Raw genomic sequence first — 25731 nt, 5'->3', positions numbered from 1 at the left:
TCATATCCACTCAAACCCATTCTAAAATACACAATCTCGTATCACTGATCCTCTTTAGTTTGAAACCGAGAAAAATCTTGAAAAATTATCTTTCAAAGAACCTCCAATAAGCCAAATATCCTCCTAGGATCTAGTTCCTCTCCCATTACCGCTTTTATAAACAATCCAGTAATCAACTTCTATCTAACTTGTTGATTCGTGAATTGTAATAGACAAATATCCTTTCACGGATTCCCTAACAGGTAGTTTTTTGGTGGATAGAAGTTCACTTGGATTCAGGTTATTACATGAGTACAACACTTTATTCCACAACAAACACTCTTCCTTAAAGAAGCGCCACCACCACTTAAATAGAAGAGTCCACCACTTAAATAGAAGAGTTGTGTTGCGAATCATAGTATCATTGACTCCCAATCCACCTAACCTTTTAGGAGTCTACACCACTTTTCATTTAACTAAAGTCATACCATTCCTTCAATTCTCCTTACTCCATAGAAATCTTTTCTATAAAAAAATCAATTTTTTTATAACACCTTTTGACATCTTATATAAGTTCAAATAATAAACCAAAAAGTTATTCTAACACATATTTTATTTTTATGTATTATTGTGTATTTGTGTTTCTATTTTTGTGTCTAAAAGACACCGTCTAAACACGGCTTTAGTGACTATACCAATAGAGACAATCTTTCCTTCATTATTGTTGTCTCCATGAACCACTTTTCCTCTAATTGTAGGTTTAGTTATGATTATTTGATGCACAATCGGTCATGTTTTTGGAGCATCCCATCGCGAAATTCTTGCTTCCAAGCATACCACTTTTTCTTCAAATCGAGAACTTGCTAGATGAGCAAATGCTATTTTTCCAAAATTGAGAATTTGATATTAAGAAGCTAACGATAATCGCAAGAAATACCAACCAAGCTACAAGTCTATTTGGTTCACATTTTTATTCTCTCATGCAATCATTATTTTTCCATCAACAACAGTACATGAAAACTTTCTAAAGCACAAATTTGGAAGCTGTATGGTACAATTTGCAAGCACCAAATCAATTAGACTTGACGACAATTGGACTTTTCACAAAATGGTTGCCATCTGACCAAATCAGTCTTCCAAATTTGAAATGATTATTTCTTGCTTCTCCTTGCCTCCCCTTCAGGGTTACTTCAAACATCTTTTCTTCACCAACCTCTTTGAACTCGAGTATGTTAGGCTTGACAGAAACAGTGATCCCTCTTGGGTTTTGAACTTGAGCAATGTATGTAGCCGGAGCACCAACATTTTTGAGGGTTCTTGTGAGTGTGAGTGAGCCAGGGAATTCTGGAACTGTGATTGAAGGATAGTTGAGGTTGAGGATACTGAAATTTGTTGCACATTTATAATGATGACCTTCTGTAAACATGGAAAGTTGTTTTTCGTGGTAGCCTAAACCACATAAGAAGTTGAGGTAATCATCGATTGTTGTGTCATAAACAAGGCCAGGATCCATTGCGCTGTTGGGGTCAACATGCCCTGCCCCATAACTAAATGGTGTTGCCTTGCGATTAGCAGCATTTAGCAGTGGCTCTGCCTCATTATCCAGTGTTGTGGCTGAAAAGTAGCACAGCAAAATCAGTACTTGCGAACACAAATGCAAATGGTTTAAGCAAAAGGGTTTAGTTAACATAAGTTTATTATTAGTAGAACGATTTTGAAAGAAAATCTCGTATTCTAAACTATTCAAGTTGTGATGTTAATGGTTTCACGAATCAGAAAAGAGAGAGAAAGAATGAAAGTTGAGAGAGAGAAATTGATTCTTATCATTTTGATAATTTTCAATGAATGAAAAATAAAAAAGTAAAAAATCTTATGTATTCTTATGTGCTCTTACTATAATTAATTATTATCAATATTAAACTAATAAAAATAATTTAGGTAATAGATTTAAATATTTTTATTTAATAAATACAAAATAAATCTATTGAAACTTGAATTTTAGTGGAAATTCAAATACAGTTAACTTCATAAGTCAAGTTGATAGCTGAAAATCGTTAAATGATTTAATAAGTTTGACTAAATTATCATCTAACGACTCTCAACTATCAACTTCTTATTAAATTAATTGCACCTGAATTTCTACTTTATATTTTCAATTACGGAAATGTTTGGTAATAAAAAAAATCAGTCAAAAACAGCTATAACTTGCCTTATTTAGCATTCGTTATTTGTTACGACAATTAATGAATGTTAAAAAGACAAGTTCTAACGATTTTTGTTGTCTACCTAGCATTACTCAATAAAGATTTTTTCTATTTGTAATCTTAACATGTACTCTTAAGCGAGACAAAATTGAGATTTTCTCACCAGTGGTCATGATTGCAGACTTAATAGCCGCCGGACTCCAAGAAGGATACATGGTTTTCAACAATCCGACGATGCCTGAAATGTGAGGACAAGACATTGATGTGCCTGAGAGTGAGTTATATGGAATCCTACGCTTGTCAAACTTCTCATTGGTTGGCCCTTGGGCTTCTGTGTATGCTGCTATAACTGACACACCTGGTGCAGTGATATCAGGCTGAAAAATTGAAACCAAAAAGTGTTTAGATATTTGGCAACAAATTTGGAAGAAACATTCATCAATTAAGCAAAATATTACACCTTTAGGATCTCTGGTACAAGGATATTAGGCCCTTTTGATGAGAATGAAGCCATGAAAGGAGCTGGCTTAGTATGTAACAAAGTCTTTGGATATGTAATATAAGCCATTGGGAACCTAGCAATAAACTTCAAGCAGTTAAATTTGATCCATGATTCTACTAAATACATGGGATATATAGTTGTAGAAATAGACACAGATGCATAGATAAAAAAGTTCTTATATATTTGAGAAAATGACAGAAATTTTAGACTTTTTAATTCGAAATATATGAATTTTTAATTAATCGAAGTAAAAAAAAAAGTTTATCACTTTTTATAATACGAGATATTTAAGTTATTTTGTTTAAAATATATAAAAATAAATAAGTCATTCGAAATGATTTAGGTAGCGTTTGATTGATGTCTTTGTCTCAATGAGACATGCACACAGTAACACATGTCTGCTATTTGGTTTGATGAGACACAGATTTTTGAAAAATACGGGAGAACACGGATGGACACTAAATTTGTGTATTTCTAATTTGGTAAAACATTGAGACACAATTTATGAAACATTAATTTTTTACCCTTTTATTCTTATTTAATTTTTAAATTTTTAAAATTTGTCCTCTTATCTTTTCAAACTTTTTTTGAACGAAGGATAATTTAGTCTTTTTCAAATATTTGTGTATTTTGTTTATTATTTTTACCAGACATAATACATAGACACAAATATTTTATATTTATATCTTTAATGTCTATGTCTTTATATCTATGTCCATTTTATATATCAACCAAAAAGAAATCTAAATGTCTCGTATTATAAAAAGTAAATGATGCTTTTGTATTATTTATTTGTCTTTAAGATAAAAGATTAAATTTTTTTTTTTTTTTGTATACTTTAAGATGAAAATGCTAGATAACTTACTTGGTGGAGTTGATGTAATCAAATATAGTGAGACCATCAGTGAAATTGACATGAGAGGCAGGAAGGAGGTGAGGATCGGCTAATATTTCATTCCCATCGATCTTATCATTTGCAAGAACCATTCCCACGGCACCTGCTAGAAGAGCTTCCTCTCCCTTCTCGGCTCTTGAACTTGATCCCCGGAGGCACAACACAATCTTTCCCTTCACCTTCTTCGGGTCTAGTGTTCCATTCAGACACAACACACTGCATAATTCAATTGGATCATTGTTGTAAATTGAGTCCAAGTCTTTATAAAACTCTTTTTGTTAGTTGGGTACACCTAAAAATTATATTATTTGAAAAAGTTTGGTTAATTTATTATTCTTTATAATTTTATTAAATTTGTAATTAATTTTTATATTTTTATATTATTTTTAATTTTGTAATTAGGTTTATTTTAATGTAAAAAAAATATTAAAATTAACTAAATATTTTTTTATAAATTAAATATATCTATAACTAAAAATCTAACGTTAAAAAAATTCTATTAATTTAATATTTTTAATATAAAAATAATCTAATAATAAAATAAAAAAATAATATAAAAATTAAATTAAAAAATATAAAATTTAATTATAAATTTAATAAAAATATAAAGACGAAGAGAATAATTAAATCTATTATTTTCCAAGTCTAGTTTTATGCTTAAGTAAAATTCTAATGCTGATTTGACTCAGAAAAACAACAATAATCACATTGATCACTCTTTGATACTTACGCATTTATAACTTTTGCGCTAGCCAATTTAGCATCTACAGCTTTAATGATTGGGTAGAACTTGTGCGCCATTTTTGAAGCAGATAAACTTTCACCCTACAAATGAAACCATACAAGTTTATTTTGACATTGTATTTACTCACACAACATAAACTATGTGAACATCCCATGAGATGCTACCCTTCTCAGTTCAAATTTAGAGTAAACCACAAATACGAAAGGATCATGACGCTAATAAAATGGATGAGAAATGTTACAGTTAATTAGTCATTAATTCAATTCATTTAATCTAATTTTTTTAGTATAATAATTTAATAATATATTTTATTTTATATTTTTAAATATTAATAATTAATTGATAATAAAAAAGTAATTTTTAATATTTTTTAAATATTTTATAACAAAAAAAAGATATTATCCATTCTAAAATATCTTGATTTCACTTAAATTGGATCATTTTGTTAAATGTCCATAATTTTATATTACTATTTTCATAAGCTAAAGGTGAAAATTCAGGTGCATTCGACTTTACCAGAAGTTGATACCTGAGAATCATTAGATAATTTGACTGATTTGATTAAATTTTCATCTAATGACTCTCAAATATCAACATCAAGTGAAGTTGACTTCACTTGAGTTTTCACTTAAAGAAAAAATAAAGAGTACAGTTGACTTCACGTAAAATTAATGCCTAAAAACCTTAGATAATTTGAAATTTTTCAAACGGACTCTAAATAAATTGATAATGAGGAATAATTAAATTTAAAGAGAAACCTTAATGGTGATATTGTTGCCGAGAACAACATAACTAGCGAACGCCCTATCCATGGTGCTGGCAGCAACGGTGATATGCCAAGGCGCAAGGTTCACAACAGAAGCATCAAAAGGGCCACTATTGCCAGCGGAGCAAACAACCACAATGCCATTCATGGCGGCATGGAAGGACCCAATGGAAATACTGTCATTGAAATATGCAGAAGGAGGGCCACCAATGGACACCGACAACACGTCCACGCCGTCGTGGATGGCCATGTCGAAGGCCGCCATCATATCCGCATCGGAGCAGCCGCCGCCGGCGAAGCAAACCTTGTATGTCGCCACACGTGCCTTGGGCGAGCCGCCCTTGGCGGTGCCATAGCCATGGCCAAAGACACTGACTCCGGCAACCATGTTGCCCGCAGCTGTTGAGAGGGTGTGGGACCCATGCCCTTCGATGTCTCTTGGTGACTCAAAGTCCTCTTCCGTTGACCCATTCACTTTTCCTGCAAGTGAAAGAAATCCTTTGCTGAAGTACCTTGCCCCGATCAACTTCCTGAATTCATGTGCCAAATTACATATTTGTGAGTTTAATAGTGAATTATCACAACTAGATATGAAGCAACGAGATTTGGATTCTTTAAAGTTTGAATTTTACTTTAAAGAGAGTAAAGTGTGATCTCTTACTATTAATTTTATAGGTGGGACCAAAAATAAATATAAAAGAAAAACTATTCAAGGGTAGAAGATCACACTTTACTCTCTAAAATGAAATTCAAACTTTAGAGAATCTAAATTCGAAGTAATGAGTAATAGCTAGCTCTCAGTAATTTAAAGAGTAATGATAGGGGGTTAGCAACTTTAGTATTTTGTAACCATCAATTGATCATTAACAGTGTTTTGAATGGTGTGAGATTATATCCAATTATGAGAAATCACTCACTTTTCTTTTGATGGTTAAATACTGATCAGAAAATACAAAAGTTGCTGGTCCTTAGACTTTTTCATAATTAAATGTGAGGGAGTTGTGATAAAATTTGTTGAGTTAATAATCTTAGTACTATCAACTTTTCATTAGTAGATGAATGGTTATTTTATTGAATGAATTTAGTTAAATATAATTAATATATGTTGGATATTTAATTTATTAAAAATGTTATTTATATATTAAAATTAGTCACTAATATATTTATGTATAAATATATGTATGATTTAATTTATTTTTAATGTGTATTTGTATTTTAATATATATTTTATACTGGTGACTGATTTGGTGGTTAATTTTGGTGTATACATAGTATAATCCTTTATTTATTAAGTATGCGAACAATTAAATTTTTAAATTATTGAATGGGGTTTTTTGGTTGAATAATTTGAGTGGAGTATTTTCTTTAATTTTATTGGGCCAAATTTCTAGCCAGTTGTTTATATTTTTTATGATCTACCTAATAAAGACGTTTAGAAAATGGATATTGTCGCTGCTATTATAATTAGAGTAATATTAGAAGACTATTAAAATTTATTATTTTTTGTCATCAATTAGAATAAAATATGTTGTTAGATTACTAAACTAAAAAAATTGAGTTAATAGTTAAACAATACACAAAAATAATAACTTTTGATGACCTCTATTCTAGTATTTCTCTTTTAACAATGTTATTATTATTTTTTAATAAATTCATGTATATATATAATATAAATTAGACTGACATTATAAAAAAAGTAAAATTATTATTTTTTATTTAATGGTAATTATTAATTTTACATTAAATCTTTTTTAATTATTCAAATAAAATTCTTGTTTCTTGAGTCAATAATTGACTATTTTTTTAAATATAATTTAGATAAATCACCGTAAATATATTTATAAATTATCATTTTATTAGAGATATAATTATTAATATTGTCTTCTCTCATTTAATTTTATAACATAACTCTTATAAAGTGTGGTAAATTTTTAGCATCAATTATTTAATTTATCACACTATTTGTAAAATACATAGAATTAAAATATTCTGCCTAACTGCATCAAGATTTTAGCTATCCAAACCTTTTTAGTTTCTCGTTTCCCTTCATTGTTAAATAATAATAAAAAAATTAACTTATTTAAGCCTTGCATCATCGCTTGAAAGCTTTATGATGTTTCGTTTTCTTTATTCCCCGAGAATAAAGCGTCGCACACTACCTGTTTGGAAAATTAGCTATTAAGAATTGGTGATAATAACTGATAAAATACTTAGAATATACTGTTACCTATAAGCTTTCCCTTTTAGTGGAGTGGATGCTACACCTTTTTTTATAGGCAGCACAAAGTCTACGATGTCAAAAAACTATCGCCTTTTCATAATGGTGAATTCTATGGTGTAGAAATAAAATTATTTCTACATGTGTAGAAGGATATGTGTCAATGTATTAGTAGTTCATATTAATGGCTCTTAGATGGAGAAAAATTAATTAGAGTAGACAATTGTTGATTCATTGGACCCACAAAAAAAAAAAAGAGTGTGTGACATTATATTTGTGCCATAGAGATAATTTATTAGGTTTTTTTTTATTTTAATAAATTGAATAAATATTTTATTTATTAAAATAAATAATTTAAAAAATTATTACCATGTAGACGAGATATATGTATTTATAAATATAAAAATATATTTTATAAAAATAATAAAATATTAATAATTTAAATTAGACCAAACTCTTAAAAATATTAATTTCAATTAATGTGGAAAGTGGACGATCTTAACCGTACTACTTTCATCCACTGGCGTTTTTTATTAGAATTTATACTAAATCAATTCAAATAATAACAAGGCGGATCAATTCAAATAATAACAAGGCGGGATTCGAACTTCCAACACTTGCTTAAGCAAACTAGTGAGCTAACCACTAGACTAAGTTCATTAATTAGTTAGTTAAAACTGCTTATTTCTTCTGTTATTTTAAAATTACTCATCTTTTCTATTATTTGAAACTGCGTATCTCTCTTATTATTTGAAATATTCTATTTTAAGAGTTTGATTTAATTTAAATTATTAATATTTTTTATTATTTTCAAAAATTATATTTTTAAATTTACAAATACACATATCTCGTTTACAGTAAGGAGATATATGAAAATTAAAAAAATACACATATCTCGATACGAGTAAAATTATCTCGTTTACAGTATAAACAAGATAAGAGATGCTGATGTATTTTTCTAATAATTTTTAAAATTATTTATTTCAGAAAATAAAACATTTATTTAATTTATTAAAATAAAATATTTCCACATATTAGTTGATTTATTATTAATAAATATGTGTATCACTAATTAAATTAGAATTAAGTCCATGAGATGAAAAAAATTTTGAAAAAAAATATTTTTTTAATATTAACCAAAATATTTTTCATAGAATTTAAAAAAGAAAAAGATTTGGAGACTAACTTACTTTCACTCTTAAAATTATTACAATTAAAAACGAAAGAATGTATAATTTAAGTAATAGGTAATTACTATTCATTTACCGTGGTTAACAAATTTAATTTGTTTTTATAATTATATGTCCTAAATGTATTACTAATTATTTTTATATTTTTAATATTTTACATGTTTTAATTTATAAATTGAATTGATAATTTACTATTATTAAAGGTATCCATTTTTTAGAAGAAAATATTTAACTTTGAACAAAAGACTAAATTAAAACGATATAAAATGTTTTAGACAAAAATAAAATATTTTTTCAATTGTAAATGAATCGAAAACATTAAAGACATTAAGGACAAAAGTATATTTTTACCCTATTATTAAATATTTGAAGATAAATAACAATTTACAATTGAAAAAATATTATTTTGGTCCATAATATTTAAACTAAGTTCTAATTTTATCCTTAATGTGTGAAATATTTTATTTTTGTCTAAAATATTTTATATCATTATAATTTAGTCTTTTGTTTAAAGTTAAATATTTTCTTCTGAAAAATGGGATACCTTTAATAATAGTAAATTATCAATTCAATTTATAAATTAAAACATGTAAAATATCAAAAATATAAAAATAATTAGTAATATATTTAGGACCTATAAATATAAAAATAAATAAAATTCGTTAACCACAGTAAAAAATAGTAATTACCTATTACTTAAATTATACATTCTTTCGTTTTAAATAGTAATAATTTTAAAAGTGAAAGTAAGTTAGTCTCCAGATCTTTTTTTTTTTAAATTCTATGAAAAATATTTTGGTTAATATTAAAAAAATATTATTTTTTTTTCAAAATTTTTTTCATCTAATGGACTTAATTCTAATTTAATTAGTGATACACATATTTATTAACAATAAATCAACTAATATGTGGAAATTTTTTATTTTAATAAATTAAATAAATGTTTTATTTTTTGAAATAAATAATTTTAAAAATTATTAGAAAAATACATCAGCATCTCTTATATTGTTTATACTGTAAACGAGATAATTTTACTCGTATCGAGATATGTGTATTTTTTTAATTTTCATATATCTCCTTACTATAAACGAGATATGTGTATTTGTAAATATAAAAATATAATTTTTGAAAATAATAAAAAATATTAATAATTTAAATTAAATCAAACTCTTAAAATAGAATATTTCAAATAATAAGAAAGATAAGTAGTTTCAAATAATAGAAAAGATGAGCAATTTCAAAATAACAGAAGAAATAGGTTGTTTTAACTAACTAATTAATGAACTTAGTCTAGTGGTTAGCTCACTAGTTTGCTTAAGCAAGTGTTGGGGGTTCGAATCCCGCTTTGTTATTATTTGAATTGATATGCCTTGTTATTTGAATTGATTTAGTATAAATTCTAATAAAAAAACGCCAGTGGAAGTAGTACAGTTAAGATCGTCCACCTTCCACATTAATTGAAATGTTCTATATTTAAAAGTTTGGTCTAATTTAAATTATTAATATTTTAATTATTTTTATAAAATATATTTTTATATTTATAAATACGTATATCTCGTCATGGTAATAATTTTTTAAATTATTTATTTTAATAAATAAAATATTTATTCAATTTATTAAAATAAAAAAATCTAATAAATTATCTCTATGGCACAATACAATGTCACACACTCTTTTTTTTTTTGTAGATCCAATGAACCAACAATTATGTACTCTAATTAATTTTTCTCCATCCAAGAGTCATCAATATGAACTACTAATACATTGACACCTATCCTTCTACACATGTAGAAACAATTTCATTTCTACACCATAGAATCCACCTTTCATAATATCTCATGCCCATTAAAAAAAATTATAAAATAATTATTTAAATTAGTCTTTAAAAATTTTAAAAACGAATATTATAATTAAAAATAAAATTAATACACATCAATTTTTAGTATTTGTTTTTGTCAGTCAAATTAATTCTTAGTTTAATTTTTTGCATAATTCACTAATAAAAATTATGGATTGATACGTTAATTCGCATATGTATCAGTTAAGTTTTCACGTATGTGAGAATGACAAAATAATTCTTGAACAATAATAAAACACATCGGTTTGGTATCTTATTTCAAACGTTGCATTGCAATTATGATTCAAATTCTTCATTCCTAAAATTAAGTTTGTAAATCCTAGTTCATTATACGCTTTATTGTAAACCCTAGTTCAGCCGCAATGACGACAAACAAAAAAAGTTCTTTTTTATTGAGGTGCTAGTTGCAGCGATCTTAGAATAAATACTTATAATTAAGACAAACACGGTCATATAAATCTAAACTACTCTATTGTGACAATTTCCCTAAAAGAAACAAACCAAAAAATATTCATTCGATACTTTTAGTGACTACCAAAAAACAAACATACAAAACTAAATTTATCATTCATTTTTTCTTAAATATTTTATGAGGATCTTAATACAAAACTAAATTTAGGATCTTATTTATTGTCTACTTTTATTATCCGAAATATTATCATTGTTTTATACTCAAATTATATTAATCTCTCTTAAGTATTTTATACTTGTTTAGATATTATTAAGTTGATAAAAAAATTTATTTTTAATAATTTTTTTAATATATTTGATAAATTTTTAATAGTAAAAATAAAAATATTACTAGAAAAAATAAAAAAATATTTTTTTTTGAAAAACTATAATTACATCTTTTAAATTTTTTTTAAAAAAGATATTTTTCACATAATAAATAAACACAAAAATATTTTTATATACTTATATCCAAACATAATTGATAAATAAAAGATCTTTTTGTATGATATATTCGAACATAAAATTATTTTTATTTTTTTATAAATTAAAAAAAAAGCTTAAAAATAATATTTTTTAAAAATTTACCCAAACAAATTCTTTATACTTATTTGATTAATAATATAAAGATTTTTTTATTTTTTTAATTATTTTTAAATTAGTATATATATATATATATATATATATATATATATATATTAAAAACTCATATAAAATTATTTTATGTAAAGTTATTAATTAAAAATTATTAAATAATTTAATATTTTTAACTAAAGTTTTATTTATCGATCTCAATTAATAACTCTTCATATGAAGATAATTTTATGTGAATTTTCAATATATATATATATATATATATATATATATATATATATAACTTTCTGGCGATAAAATATCTCATGCAAATCGTATCATTGATGTGAAAACCATCTTTTAAAGTTGGTATTTCTTTGAGGTGGATACTACAATAAAGATTTTATAATTGTCTTCATGTGAATATATTTCTTTTAAACCCTTGGATGGTGGATTGTATGGTTAGATTTTGATATTTATAAAAGTGTTGTTTTTGTTTAAAGTGTGGCTAAATAAATAAACCACACTTTTAACCAAAGCATCTTTATAAAAAGATATTTTTGCCATCTTCATTGTAGTATCCACCTTTCTTTGAAAGAAACGAAAGTATAGTATTTTTTAGCGCCCTGCTGTTTATCTTTGTGTTTGTTACCACTCCATCATTAATAGATTTTTCTATTAAATATTTCTTGTAGCATTTAAACTTATTTCCTCGTCTAAGACTACTCTTTCATAATGAAAGTTTAATTATTGTAACTACTATTTAATTATATTGAAGTAATGTATAATTGTATATATAGTAAAGCTTAGAAATTGTTCAATAGTAATTGGTTTTTTAATTAAAAAAAAATTATTGCTTGCTGCTCATTGAATGATTCTTAATGAGAATTTTTTAAAAATACATGCAGGCAAATATTTAATTAGATTTTTAATTATAAATATTTTTAATTTACAAAAAAAATATTTAATTAATTTTAACACTTTTACACTAATTAAAAATGACTTAATTATAAAATTAAAAATAATGTTGGAACTCAAATACAAAAATATATAAGATCCTAATTATAAATTAATTAATATTATAAATAGATAATTATAAATTTAGTAAAATTATAAATAACCTAATTATAAAATTAAAAATAATATTAGAACTCAAATGAAAAAAAAATAAAAAATCTTAATTACAATTTAATAAAATTATAAATATTTAATTATAAATTTAATAAAATTATAAATACTAACAAAATAATTAAATTAGCAGTACTAAAGGACCAACATTTTTTTAGATTTTGAATCAATAAACAACTAGTATTTAAAAAGAATTGAACAACAAAAAATAAAGTTTGTGAAACATTTAAAAAAAAAATACTTGATGATTGAATAGTGGCCAAATTTATTTAAACTTCAAAAATAAACAAAGGAACAAGAAAAGCATAATAAAGAGAAAAAGAAATATCAATATAAATAAAAAATAAAAAAATACAGTGAAAATTCAAGTACAATCAATTTCACGTGAAATTGATAACTGAAAGTTGCTAAATAATTTGACTAAATTTTTATTTAACGACTGTCAGCTATTAATTTCATGTTAAGTCGACTACTTTCGTGAAGAAATATTATTATACCTGTTGCAGTGAAAGGTAGGATCAGATCCATGATCACATATTCCTCTCCACTTTGATGGAATCGGTCCAAACCCTTTCTCATTAAAGCTCTCAGATTCAGGCCAAACGCCTACAAGACACAGTGAGAGGAAAAAGTGAATAGCGTGTGGACCAATAAAGATAAAGATATATAAATAATTAAATACTAGAGAATGTGAATAGAAGATTCTATTCATTAGGGTCTCATCCAATTTTGGTGTAAAAGCTTAGTAACATGGTCCAATTTTTTGTTCTCGTTTCATGGCTATCATTAGGTAGCAATTGTTTAGATGGATATTCCGACAAAGACGTTTAAATAAAACGTTTTTATTACGTTTTTAAATAAAGATGTTTAATTTTTGTTCATTAAATAAATTATTACGTATTAAAATTTTGACAGGTGATATAAATTAAAAGTGTTATTTTTATTGAAAAGTATTGTTATATTTTTTAAATTATCAATTTGATTTTGATACTAATTTTTTTATTTGCTTAAAATTTAAATTTTTAACAAAAAATTTATTAGAAGATTATTTTATTTTTTATAAATTTAAAATATTATTTTTTTATATTCAATTTTATATGCTAGTTACCTCTCACTAGTTGCTATTATCGTAAAAAGATTATGAATGTAAAGTATATGTCATTAGATAGTGTTTGTTTTGAAATATTAGAGTAGAGATTGAAGGACTGACACTCAATATCGTATTTGAAAATTTAGATTCTGATATTAAAATTTTAAGTGTCTGTCTCCAAAATATTAGTATTTTAATATCTCTAAAAAATGGAAAAACAAAAAATTTTGAAAATAGAAACTGAAATTTTAATAATATTTTATATCTAAAATACTTCTATTTCAATTAATTCATTTTAATTTTATTTTTTGTGCAAATTAAATTAGAGTTTCATTCTTATTTTAATCTTAATCTCTCATTTTACATCAAACACAATACTAAAATTTATTTAAATTTCTATTTTTCAATCTTTGTCTCTTTTTCAAACCCTAATTATTTTTTGGACAACAACATTATTTACATATTCATTAGAAAGTCACAAAAATAAATTAAGATGGTATATATCAACCAATCTATCATAAAGATTAAAGAACACAACATACTACGTACATGCCCAAACAACAAAAGATTTGTGATTAGTTAGATATCTCAATAATTTTCACAAACAGCTGCAACCAAATTCACATGCAGCCTGTAAAATGTCACAAGTGAACTACGCATACAAATGATCACAATCTCATTTCCTTATATAGCTATCTACTCATATTTATTGCAGCTACTAAAAAGAAAATATTAACAAAATTTGCTCAATTTCTCCCTCTGAAACTATGGTGTTATTCAAGGTATAGCCTGTGCAGAAATAGTGCCTGAGATAGATATGTATCCAAATTAATCTAATATAATAAAAATTAATTATGACTAATATTATTCTAAGTTTTATTATTTATTTTAATTAAATTTAATTTATAAAAAAATTTAAATATATAACATTATTTATTTTATTTATATTAATTCTACGTTGACTATAAAACTATTAGTCATGTAACATGAATGATTCATATTAATCCAACGAATAAACTCCTAAAAATATCTTCAACTTATCACATGTTGGACAAAAATACCTTCTAAATTTATTAACGATAAAATATTTTTAAAATCTTTTAAGATACCATAAAAAGAACAAAAAATACAGTCTTTTATATGTGAAAAATAAATTTTATTTTTGATCAATCGTTTAAGTATTTGATTCAAAATTTTGTGAAAATATTTAAATAATTATTTAGAAAATGATAAAAGGTAGATTTTTAGGTTTTCTTTTCATTTTTTTATATTATTGGCCATTTATCAAAAAATAAAAAATATCTATTTAGCATAAAATCACAAATTTTAAAGATAAAAACATCTTATTTAATTTTTTTAAATCATGTTATAAAAACTCAACATCCGATTTTTAAAGTTTTTTGTTTGAAAACAAATATATTTAATAGTTAAATACTTTTGTTATATTTTAAAATGTTGTTAATACTTACAAAATATTATATCAAAATATAATTATTAAAATTTTTTTTAATAATATATATTTAATATTTAATTATTTTTATCATATTTTTTAATATTTTGAGAGCTTATTTATCGTTTTTGAGTTTTAGGATTATTTTTATTAACAATATAAATTTTTAAATATTATCTTTATAGTTTACCCTATTTAGGCAAAAATTATATCTAAATAATTAAATAAAAAATCATAAAAAGTTACAAACAAAAGTTTAGAGCTACTGGAGAGAATAATAATGTCATTAAGTAAAAAAATTTCTGAATCAACCTTTTCGAAGTAACAAATAAAACTCCAAAAAAATATCGTTACAACTTATAAGTTGGTAGAAAATAATACATCAGAAAAACAGAGACAATGAAAAAAAATTTTAACCATAGTTATCAAAATCAGATTAAATCGACCAGTTCGACCAAAAAATCGATAAATCAGATCTAATATCAGTCCGATCCAACCTTAAAAATATCATTACAATTTATAAACTGATAGAAAATAATACATTAAAGAGATAGAGACAATAAAAAAAATATACTTTTAACATCTACTATTTTTATTAAAATTTAATTAATATTTAATTATAAAAATATATATCATTTTATATTATTAAAAATATTAATAATAATTAATTAATAACTACAAATCATCACGGAATATACTAATTTTGTAACACTTCTGAATGAAAAAACATGTTACGTGTATGTCGTGCTTGTGTGTAAGAGTCAACCATCTAGATCAAGAGGTTATTACTTATCTATTATAATTAATAATTAATTATAGTAATAATCAAAGCCATTAATTCATAGACGCTGACTGCACTACTGACCTGTATCCAAGTTTCCAATGATAACACCTTCACCATATCTTGCTTTCTTCCATATTGAGTTCCATGTTACTTCTCCATTTTGCTCCAGCCCCATGAATTCCCATGACCGAGTCGTGTGTAGTTTCCTCTCTCTATTCTCGAACACTGATATCACTTTCGGATGCTCTACAACCACCACGCAAAAAAATCGTTAATACTAAAGAGACAAAAAAAAAAACGAAAAAAAAAGTCAAAACAGAAGAGAATGTATAAAATAGTGTTCTCATCAATTACTTGCGATCTCAGCTGCTACTTCTTCTTCCAAGATTGCAGCAAAACCATTTATGTGCCTTGTGTAAGAGTAAAAGATGGATTCTTTGGCTGCATCATAACTACATAGAAGGAAGAAAACAAAAACATTATTAAACCATTTTTCTACTTTAGCCTATGACAATAATAAAGAACTCTCACGATCCATAAATTCAGTCCAAAAGAATATATAAAAAAAAAGAATAGTTCATTGATGGTTCATATTTTATATATATTATATTATAAGTTTAAATTTTATTTTAAAAAATAAAATGTGATATTTCACCATTTATTTTATAGATAAACTAAAAAAAAATATTCAATAATAAAAAATCACATTTTATCCTATAAAATAAAAATTTAAAATTTAAAAGATTCAAATTCGTATTATAATACCTTTCCAAGAAAGATTGAAGAAACTGATGGTGGGAGTGAGAGACGCGATTGAAATGAAGAGGAGACAATTGTGTTGGGTCATGTGAGTGGGCTCCCATGTACACTACATAAGACTAGAACCACAATAAAACAGTAGAGATCAGAGAACGTTCAATAAAATAAATAAATAAAAAATGTGAAGAGTGTGTGAATTGCAATGACTCAGATCACCTTTTTTGCGGCACAGCAGGCAAGAAGAAGTGGAAGGAAATAACAGAGGACAGAGCTTGGTACTCTCATTTTCTTTGGGAAATTAAATCAAATATCCTTGGCGTTTGATTATTGCAAACTTCGCAACTGAAACAACATTTATATGAATGCGGAATCAAATTAGACAAAAGTTGGAGGCTAGGAAGGACCGGTAGGGACCGATCACACAATAAGGATATAATCACATGGAATAAGTCTGCATTTGTTTAAGAACGTGATAAGATAAGACACTAATAATAAGATATAAAACGTTTGTTTTGTGATATTGAGACAGAAACTGAGAGATTATGACTCAATATCATATTTATTGATTTAGAGACTGATACTAAAATTTTTGTCTTTGTCTCCAAAATTTCAATACTTCTAAAAAGTGGGAATACGGAAGACTAAAATTTTTAGAGAATGAAACTAAAACTTTAATAACATTTTATATTTAAAATACCCTCATTTCAATTACTTAATTCCAATTTTACTTTTTGTGCAAATTAAACTAGAGTTTCATTCTTATTTCAATTTCTATTTCTCATTTTGTATCAAATAGAATACTGAGATTTATTTCAATCTCTGTCTCTTAGTCTCTGTCTCTCAGTCGCAGTCTTTCCATCTCTGTCTCTCCATCAAACGCTACCTAAAAGACAGAGACATATACTTTAGTGTTCTTATATTCTATTTGGTAATAAAGTATAACAAATTATGAAAATTTAATTTATTCTCATTTTTTTATTCAAAATTTTTTTAAAAAATATAATAATAAAAAGTATAATTATGAAAAATTAACACAAATAATAAAAGAAAAAATAAGAAATAAATTGTGTCTCTTGATAGTGTCTCTGTGTCTTTTATGTCAGAATAAACACAGAATACACTAATTCAATATCTCTAAACATAATATATTTATTCATGTCTCATCTATCAAACACGATTTTATATTTCTATGTTCTTGTCTCATTGTTACATTTCTATAAATAAACACAGCTTAATAAATCATTTTAATTTTTTTTATGTCAATTGATATTTTAAAGTGTAATGTTATATTCATATAAGATTTTTTTCACATTTTTTTATCTCAGAAAAATATGTTTTTTTTTAATGTGTAAAAAATTTTAAAAGTATTCATAAAGTTTAATTTACTTACTTCAATTTTATCCTTAAAAATTTTAATTTATTTTAAATATATGCTTGACAATTAACACTGATTAAATCAGTGACGTAACAAACAGAATGTGTGATTTGGTAAGTAAGCCTCCGACTCAGTTAAGAAAAGTTTTTTTAATTAGTTTTTAATATTTTCATTAAAAGAATTTAAAAAACAAAAATTAAAAGCTCTAATTTAAATCCTAAATTCTCATTTGGTGTCATCTGAAATTATAAGATTGAAGAGAAAATTTTTACTTTAAAAATAAGATTAGCTTATGCTGAATGGAAATATCTTTAAAATTTCGAAATAATATATGGCTATTTTTATGTTTTATTTGTGGGTAAAAAATAAAACCCACATAAAATTGGGATATTAATGTAGAGAGAGTGGGAAGTTTTTTATTAAGTTTGGAACTGATGTTTGGTGATAACATGAGTAAATTTGGTGCTTCAAGTTTTAAAATTATACTCAATCGAAAACATTGTAATGTAATTGTCCTTGAAATTTTATTTTTGTTTCAAAAATATTCATGAGTATCTGTAAAAAAATTCACCCTAAAAATTGTAATTATCTCCCTATTATAAATTGTAATTTTACTATAATATATTGGCATATGCAATACAAAAGTTACAATTTTATAAGTTGGCATCATTTAGTGTTTGCATAATAATGCAAAAATTGCCGACGAATTATATTTCAAATGATATAGCCCTTCTCATAATCGTTTAGATTGCGTTACAGAGACACAAAATCGTATTTGACAGAGAAGACATGGACAAAAACAATGTGTCCAGAGACACTGAATTAGTGTATTTTGTGTCTATCCTGACAAAAAGAACACAGAGACACTAACAAGGGACACAACTTATTTTTCATTTTTTCTTTCATTATTCTTGTTAATTTTTCATAATTATATTTTTTATTATTATATTTTTCATCTCAAATTTTTTGAATGAAAAAAAATGAGAATAAATTGAATTTTCATAATTTGTTATAGTTTATCACCAAAGAGAATATAAGAACACAAAATATTATGTCTCTGTCCATCAATGTTTTGTCCTATCCTATTTTCGGTGTCTTGTCCTGTCCTATTCTCAGAAACAAACGCAGCCCTAAAGATTGCGAATTTGAATCTCACTTCTAACTTAAACAAAAAATACATAAATTTTTTCCATTACATTAATATAACCGACAATCTAAAACATGACATTTTTTTTGTGTCACAAATTACACATCATAAAAGTTGATCTAAATCAATGTTGCCTAATAATGCATAAATCCAATAGCAAAACAAGAGCGAGGGTTAATTCAATTCAAAGACAAAAGTATAAAAGTAGTTGATTTTGACAGCTCAATACAAAATGGCAACATCTTCCAAGCCAAAAAACACACAGAGGCCAAATTGCAATTTACGGAAATTACAGCTGCAAAGTGCAATTTGTTTTTTTGATAATTAAAAAGATAATAGTTGTACTAATATCTGTAAATGTAATTCAATTATATAAGACTAGACAATTTCTAATTACATCAAGTTATTCTATTTTCATCAGTCTTGTACTAAATTTCTCCATCTAGTATCTATCAATAAAGAGAAAATTATTTGATCTTTGTCGATTGAAACTCCAAAGTCCAAATGATTTACTTCTTACATCAGGTTTCTTCATTTATTCATTTTAAAATTGTTTTTTCAGTTTTCTTTAGTCTTTTCTTGATGTCACTTTATAAGTTTTTGTGCATCTGAACTAATCATTCATATTTTCTCAAGTTTATATTTTTTTTCATTTCTTTCTTTCAATGACTTAATATTTCTTCTTACGTTTTCTCACACCAAATTTCTTTATTCTTAAAGATTATCTATAATTTTTTTTTTTTTTTTGTGTAATCCATATAATAGCAAAATAAAGATTTATTCATCTTCTTGTACCTATACTAACTCCTTGTTGATTACACCAAGCATCAAACATCTCTCTAATTCTTATTGGATTAACCCACATTAACCCTTAGTCTCAACCCATTTTCCCACAAAATATTTACATCACTACAATGTATAAATAAATAACTCTTTTCTTCCGCTTCACCACAAAATTTTTAAATGCATGAATTCTAATACATTTTTTAATCTATATTTTTTGTTATTATTTGGAATATTAGATTAGAAAGAAATAACAGAATATTTAAGAATAAAAAAATAGTTGTAGCAGAAATAATCAACAAATTGCTTAAGAGCTACAAAAAATAAAGTGGTATTTGATCTTTATAGTTATTAATGACAATGTCAGAGATGATTACAAATTGATATTTTTTTATTATTATCTTGTATGCAGTAACAGATCCAGAAAATTTTGTTAGTGAAGACAATGCATATATAATATAATAATAATTTTTATAATTATATTTTATTATGATAAAATATAATTAATTTTTAAATTATCTAACAAATAAATTTAAACACTAAAATAATAAGTTAAATAGGTTTTATATTTTCTTTTAATTGTCAATACAATCAAATTTTTTTATATATATGTTATTAAATAATCATTTAAAAATTTATCTCTCATATGAATACAAAATCGGCTTTTTATAATATTTATAGCCAAAGAGGTTTTTTCAACTAATGTTGTTACTGACAAACCTAAAACTAATTTAAAAAAAATAATAATAAAAAATAATATTCTTTTAGGTCTATGTAATTTTTTTTTTATTTTAGAAACTAAGCCATTTAATTTCAGACAACATTTTTTTTGTTTTATTTTCAATCTTTTTTCTAGTCTTTCATTGATTAGATTTTAAAATTTTGCTACAAATCTTGGTATAGGCAAATTTATAAAAAAATTCTTTAGTAATATTTATTTACATAAAGATACCAAAATCTAAAATTATTTTTAAATATTTAAATAATTTAGATATTAATTTTTTATTAATATTAAGAAAGCTAAATATATTTTTTATGGATAAATTTTCAATCTTTTATAATAAAAAATATTTAATAGAGTCAAATTTTGGCTCTTCATTATATTTATTTAATTTTTTTAATTTGTTAAGAACTAAATTAACAAATAAAAACTAATTTTATTTTAACATTGTCTGTAGTGTATCAACTTTTAATGATAACAAATTTATTTACTAAAATTGAATTGATGTGCTTCATATTGGTGTTTTTATATATTTATTATTGATTAATGTTTATGTTTTGTGTCTTTTATTTTCCATTTTTATACACTGAGAAGTGTGTGAACCAACAAAAAAATTTTAATGGGGTCAAATTTATTTTTTGAGTGGGGGCAAATATATTTCTTTTATGTATTCTACATAAAGTTTTATGAAAATTCAATGGGGGCATTTGCCCCCACATGATTGAAGGTAGATCCGTCCCTACTTGTATGTATATTTTTCTCTTTAGTTACTTCACCTTATTGTATTAAACTTTTTGTTTAAAAAAAATTAAAATTAAAATTAAAATCTCTAAATATTCAGAACAATAAAAATTTCGAATGATGTTGAGATTTAATATTTAGATATATTTTTTTACTATTTAACTTTTGAATTTGTATTTTGATAAAATCATATAGATTTGGTTGATGATATTTTATAGTGTTTTAAATTTCGAAGATATTTTAAAATTTATATTAGACTATAATTATATTTTAAGATATTTATTTATAATTTATTTATTATTTTATTCTAAAACAGTTTTTTCGTTAAATCACCGGTTGGACTAGTTAGACCAATAAACTAATAAATGAGTAACTAAAACGATTCAATGACTAGTCCCATTTTCAAAACATTGCTTTTAATAGCTAAACAACTCAGAAGAATGTATACAAAAAATTTCTATTCTTCACACCACTACTGGCCACTTCGAATTTGAAGTATTCCCCTGCCAACCCCATGTCCATAAAGACAAATTTGGTGCTGATAAGAGAGGAGAATCCAACTTCTTTACCATATCAATAAATACAACAATAATGGGCAATAGCAAATACAACCCCAAAAATGTGAGGGGGGTATATATGTCTATTCCATGCATTCTATCTATGGTTAATAGAAAGCATGATTGCAATATTAGCCTGCATTATTTAAAAATCACAAAGTAACATATTACATGAACCTTGTGATCTTATCCAAGTTTAATCACACAAGACGTGCGGAATCACAATTTCTATCAAGTAAATGATTCTATTGTAATTTCACCCTAAAATGAAGTTGTTTCAATTCCAAAGGATTAAGACAGAATCATGATGACAATAAACTTGAATTTATCAAAATCAAATAGGATAAGAATTGGCACTTTTTTGTTATACTATATTAAAAAATTAATTTAAATAAATACTTCAATATATGTATACATATTATAGATTGAGAGAATTATAATCTTTTATATTATAGAATTTTTATGATACAATTCTTTATTTTAAGAGTAAAATTTTTTTTACTTAAGCAAATTAAATACTTCAATATATATAAAGTATAGATTAACCGAATTAGTTTTTGTTATATTATTACATTATATTGTATTATAGTATAAAATTTATTATAAAATATTTTTTTGTTTTAGAATTATATAAATTGTTCAATAAAACAAAAAGTATTGGGAGGCAACACTTTTCAACCAACAAATTAACTAACAATTAAACATTAAAAAGAAACGCCTAAAATTATAATAAAAATTTTCCAAAACTTAATAAAAAGAATATTCAAAAGTGAAATAAAGTAAAATATATTTAAAATTTTAAATTTAGAATTTAGAGTTTAAAAAATAAAATTTTGGATTTAAGATTAATAATTTAAAATTTATGGTATAAAAACTAAGGTGACCAGAGATAGATCCAAGGTGGGACAATTGCCCTTATTGAATTTTAAGGAAACAAATAATAAATATATATGTGTATTTGTAATGTCTCCATTACAATGATATATTTGCCTCCACATTTAAAATGTTTTTTATTTATGTGTGAAAAAAAATTATACTATTAAATATTAATACAATAATAAAAATTATTGGATTATATAAATTTAGAAAAAAGTATAAAAAATAATTTTTAATTAGTTAATATTAATCTATTATAATATTTAGGTTTATAATTTAGAATTTAAAATTAAAAATTAACCATTTTAGATTTTGATTTTAAGATAAACAGAATAATTTTCAAATATTACGGTATAATTTTTTATTATATAAAAAATAATTTTTATGAGTATAAAATGTTTAACAAGAGGCTAGTATTATAATAAAATATTATGCGACATATTATAAAATTTATTAATATACTTTAAATTTTAGATATGTAAATATATTGTTATTTTTACTCTTATTATTAAAATTTTTTGGATCTATCACTGAAAGTGACCAACGGTTGGCAGTCGACCTACAATGAGGGTCGGTAGTCGGAAGTTGTAGTTGAAATTGTAGTATTGAGAAGAGAAAAATGAACGAAAAATGGATAAAAAGATCATTTAAAATTTTTTTGTAAATGTGTGATTTTTTTTTATGTTGGTTGAAATTAGCTTATTAATTATTGGTTTCTAACATAGTTTTTTCATAAATAATTATGACTCGCCAAAATGTACGACTTTATATTTTTATTTTCTTCTTCCGTCACGCTTCTACTATTTGTGTTCGTGAAGATGTTTCTGTGTAGAAATGCTGGAAAAAGTTGTAGAGTTGTCAGAATGGCAGTTTTGTCGCTGACCCACATTTTGGGAAGGAAGTTAGCTAGTGCTTAGTTCTGTTGTCCAATTAAAAACCCGACTCCAAATATGAGGCACGATATATATACACTAAGAAGAAGGTGCTCGAATCTTAGCCTTTCTTCCATTTTTACTTTTCCTAATCTCTTTGTCTCTAAAATCTAAAGCCCACCATCCGTCTTTAAAAGAATAAAAAGACGTGTTTGAAATAAAGTTTATTATTTTTTTAAATAAATAAGGGGGACAACATAGTTGATTAGACAATATTGATTATTATGGAAAAGAAGATTTTGGAAAAAAATAAAGTTAGAACATAGAAGAAGACGTTGGAGAAGAGATCGAGTGGTGATGAAATTGAAATGATTAAATAAAAATGATTTGTAGAGTCGTCAGAATAGTAGTTCTGCCGCTGACCTACGTCTCGGGAAGGAAGTTGGCCTAGTGCTTAGTTTTGCTGTCCAATCCAGAATCCGACTCCAAATATGAGGCACAATATACTAAGAAGATGACGCTAGAATCTTAGGCTTTCTTCCATTTTCACTTTTTCTATTCTTTTTGTCTCTAAAATCTAAAGTCCGTCATGTGTCTTTAAAAGAGTAAAAAGACGTGTCTGAAATTAAGTTTATTTAAAAAAAAATAAAGGGGGCAATAGAGTTGAATAGACAATACTGGTTATTAAGAAAAAAGAAAATTTTGAAAAAAAAATAAAGATAGAACACAGAAGAAGAAGATGTTGGAGACGAGATCGAGTGGTGATGGAATTGAAATGATTAAATAAAAGGTTAAGTACTTTTTTGTTTCTAAGGTTTTGGGTCAAAATCAAAATTGTCTTTGATATTTTTTTCATTAATATCATCCTCAACGTTATAAAACGTTATAAAATCATCATTTTCATCCTAAAAAGACAATTTATCCTTACAAAAAATAAATTATAAAATAAAAAATTAAACTCCATTCCAGATCCCACCATCATCTTCAGCCCTAATCCTCCCTCGTCAACATCCACTCATCTTTCTCAGCTATCCCTAACAAGACACCCATGCAACTGCACCGTCGCCTCCCACCGGTGCTGACGAGCTTCCATTCGCAGCAAGCTGCCGCTTGTCAACTCGCCGGCGACGACGACCACAGCCACCACGAAGGGAGCTCCCAAGCACTGTCGACCAAGTGCCACACGTTCTCCAGACCTCTTCGCTGGCGACGACAACCACAGCCACACGAACGGAGTTTCAAGCGCCATTGTTACCCACGCAACCAAAGCTCCCGACCCCCGACGAAGCAACTGTCTGTGTCTCCTCACCGTAGAAGACGATGTTAACAACCATACGAAGGTAGCCAATCTCTGCGTCGCGCCCAACCACACCTTCCATTAGGCCTAAGCCCCCTATTTGTGTTTTGTTTATTGTTTTCTATTTTTAAACCATTAATTAAAAGGAACGAACATGAATAAATTAATTATTGTTAGTGTTGTTGTTATTGTTAGCAGAAGAGATACGGTAATGAGTAAGCAAGAAAAATTATTGTTATTCCTTTTTGTCTTTTCTTCTATTATTGTTGTTGGTAGTATTGGTAGATTATGAGGAGGAGTCTGGGAGTTGCGTCTGGTGGGGAGAGAGTGACAGTGGAATGATGGTAGAGGTGTGGGTGATTGTGTGCGTATGGTGGTGGATGGGTGAGATTCAGTGGTTTGTTGGTGAGTAGATGAGGTTGAACGGTAGTAAATTAGGGGTGTTCATGGATCGGATCTGATTTGCATATCCGTGGTATTTATCCGAATCTGATCCGAGAATTACAGATATAGATCCGATCCGCAAGGCTATTGGATCGGATCCGCATACCTATAGGATCGAATTGCAAATTTTATGTAGGTATCCGCATATTCGATCCGCATATCCGCGGATCCGCAAAAATAAATAAATAATTAATACTCTTCTTATATTTTATTTCAGCTAATAATTATCGTATATGTTGTATTATTTTAATTTTATTATTTAAGAAAAGTATGTTTAATATTATTTTAAGAGTAAATATACTTAAAAGAGTAGAAGAAAGGAATTTT

At 25.6% G+C, this 25731-nt stretch overlaps 1 protein-coding gene across 1 annotated transcript; it reads right to left on the bottom strand.

Moving 5' to 3' along the window:
* Positions 1–925: 925 nt before the first annotated feature.
* Positions 926–16909, bottom strand: LOC130976493 (subtilisin-like protease SBT5.3). Its single transcript, XM_057901366.1, has 11 exons — positions 16808–16909; positions 16598–16710; positions 16187–16284; positions 15914–16078; positions 13006–13114; positions 5084–5621; positions 4311–4405; positions 3551–3796; positions 2644–2758; positions 2347–2560; positions 926–1593 (listed from the first exon to the last, which is right to left on the bottom strand). The coding sequence occupies exons 1-11, from the start codon at positions 16874–16876 to the stop codon at positions 1052–1054; spliced, it is 2304 nt and encodes a 767-aa protein (XP_057757349.1). The 5' UTR covers positions 16877–16909; the 3' UTR covers positions 926–1051.
* Positions 16910–25731: the final 8822 nt, after the last annotated feature.

Source organism: Arachis stenosperma, chromosome 4, assembly GCF_014773155.1.
Source record: "Arachis stenosperma cultivar V10309 chromosome 4, arast.V10309.gnm1.PFL2, whole genome shotgun sequence".
In the NCBI taxonomy this organism is placed as follows: Eukaryota; Viridiplantae; Streptophyta; class Magnoliopsida; order Fabales; family Fabaceae; genus Arachis; species Arachis stenosperma.
This window is presented reverse-complemented; position numbering and strand designations above follow the sequence as displayed.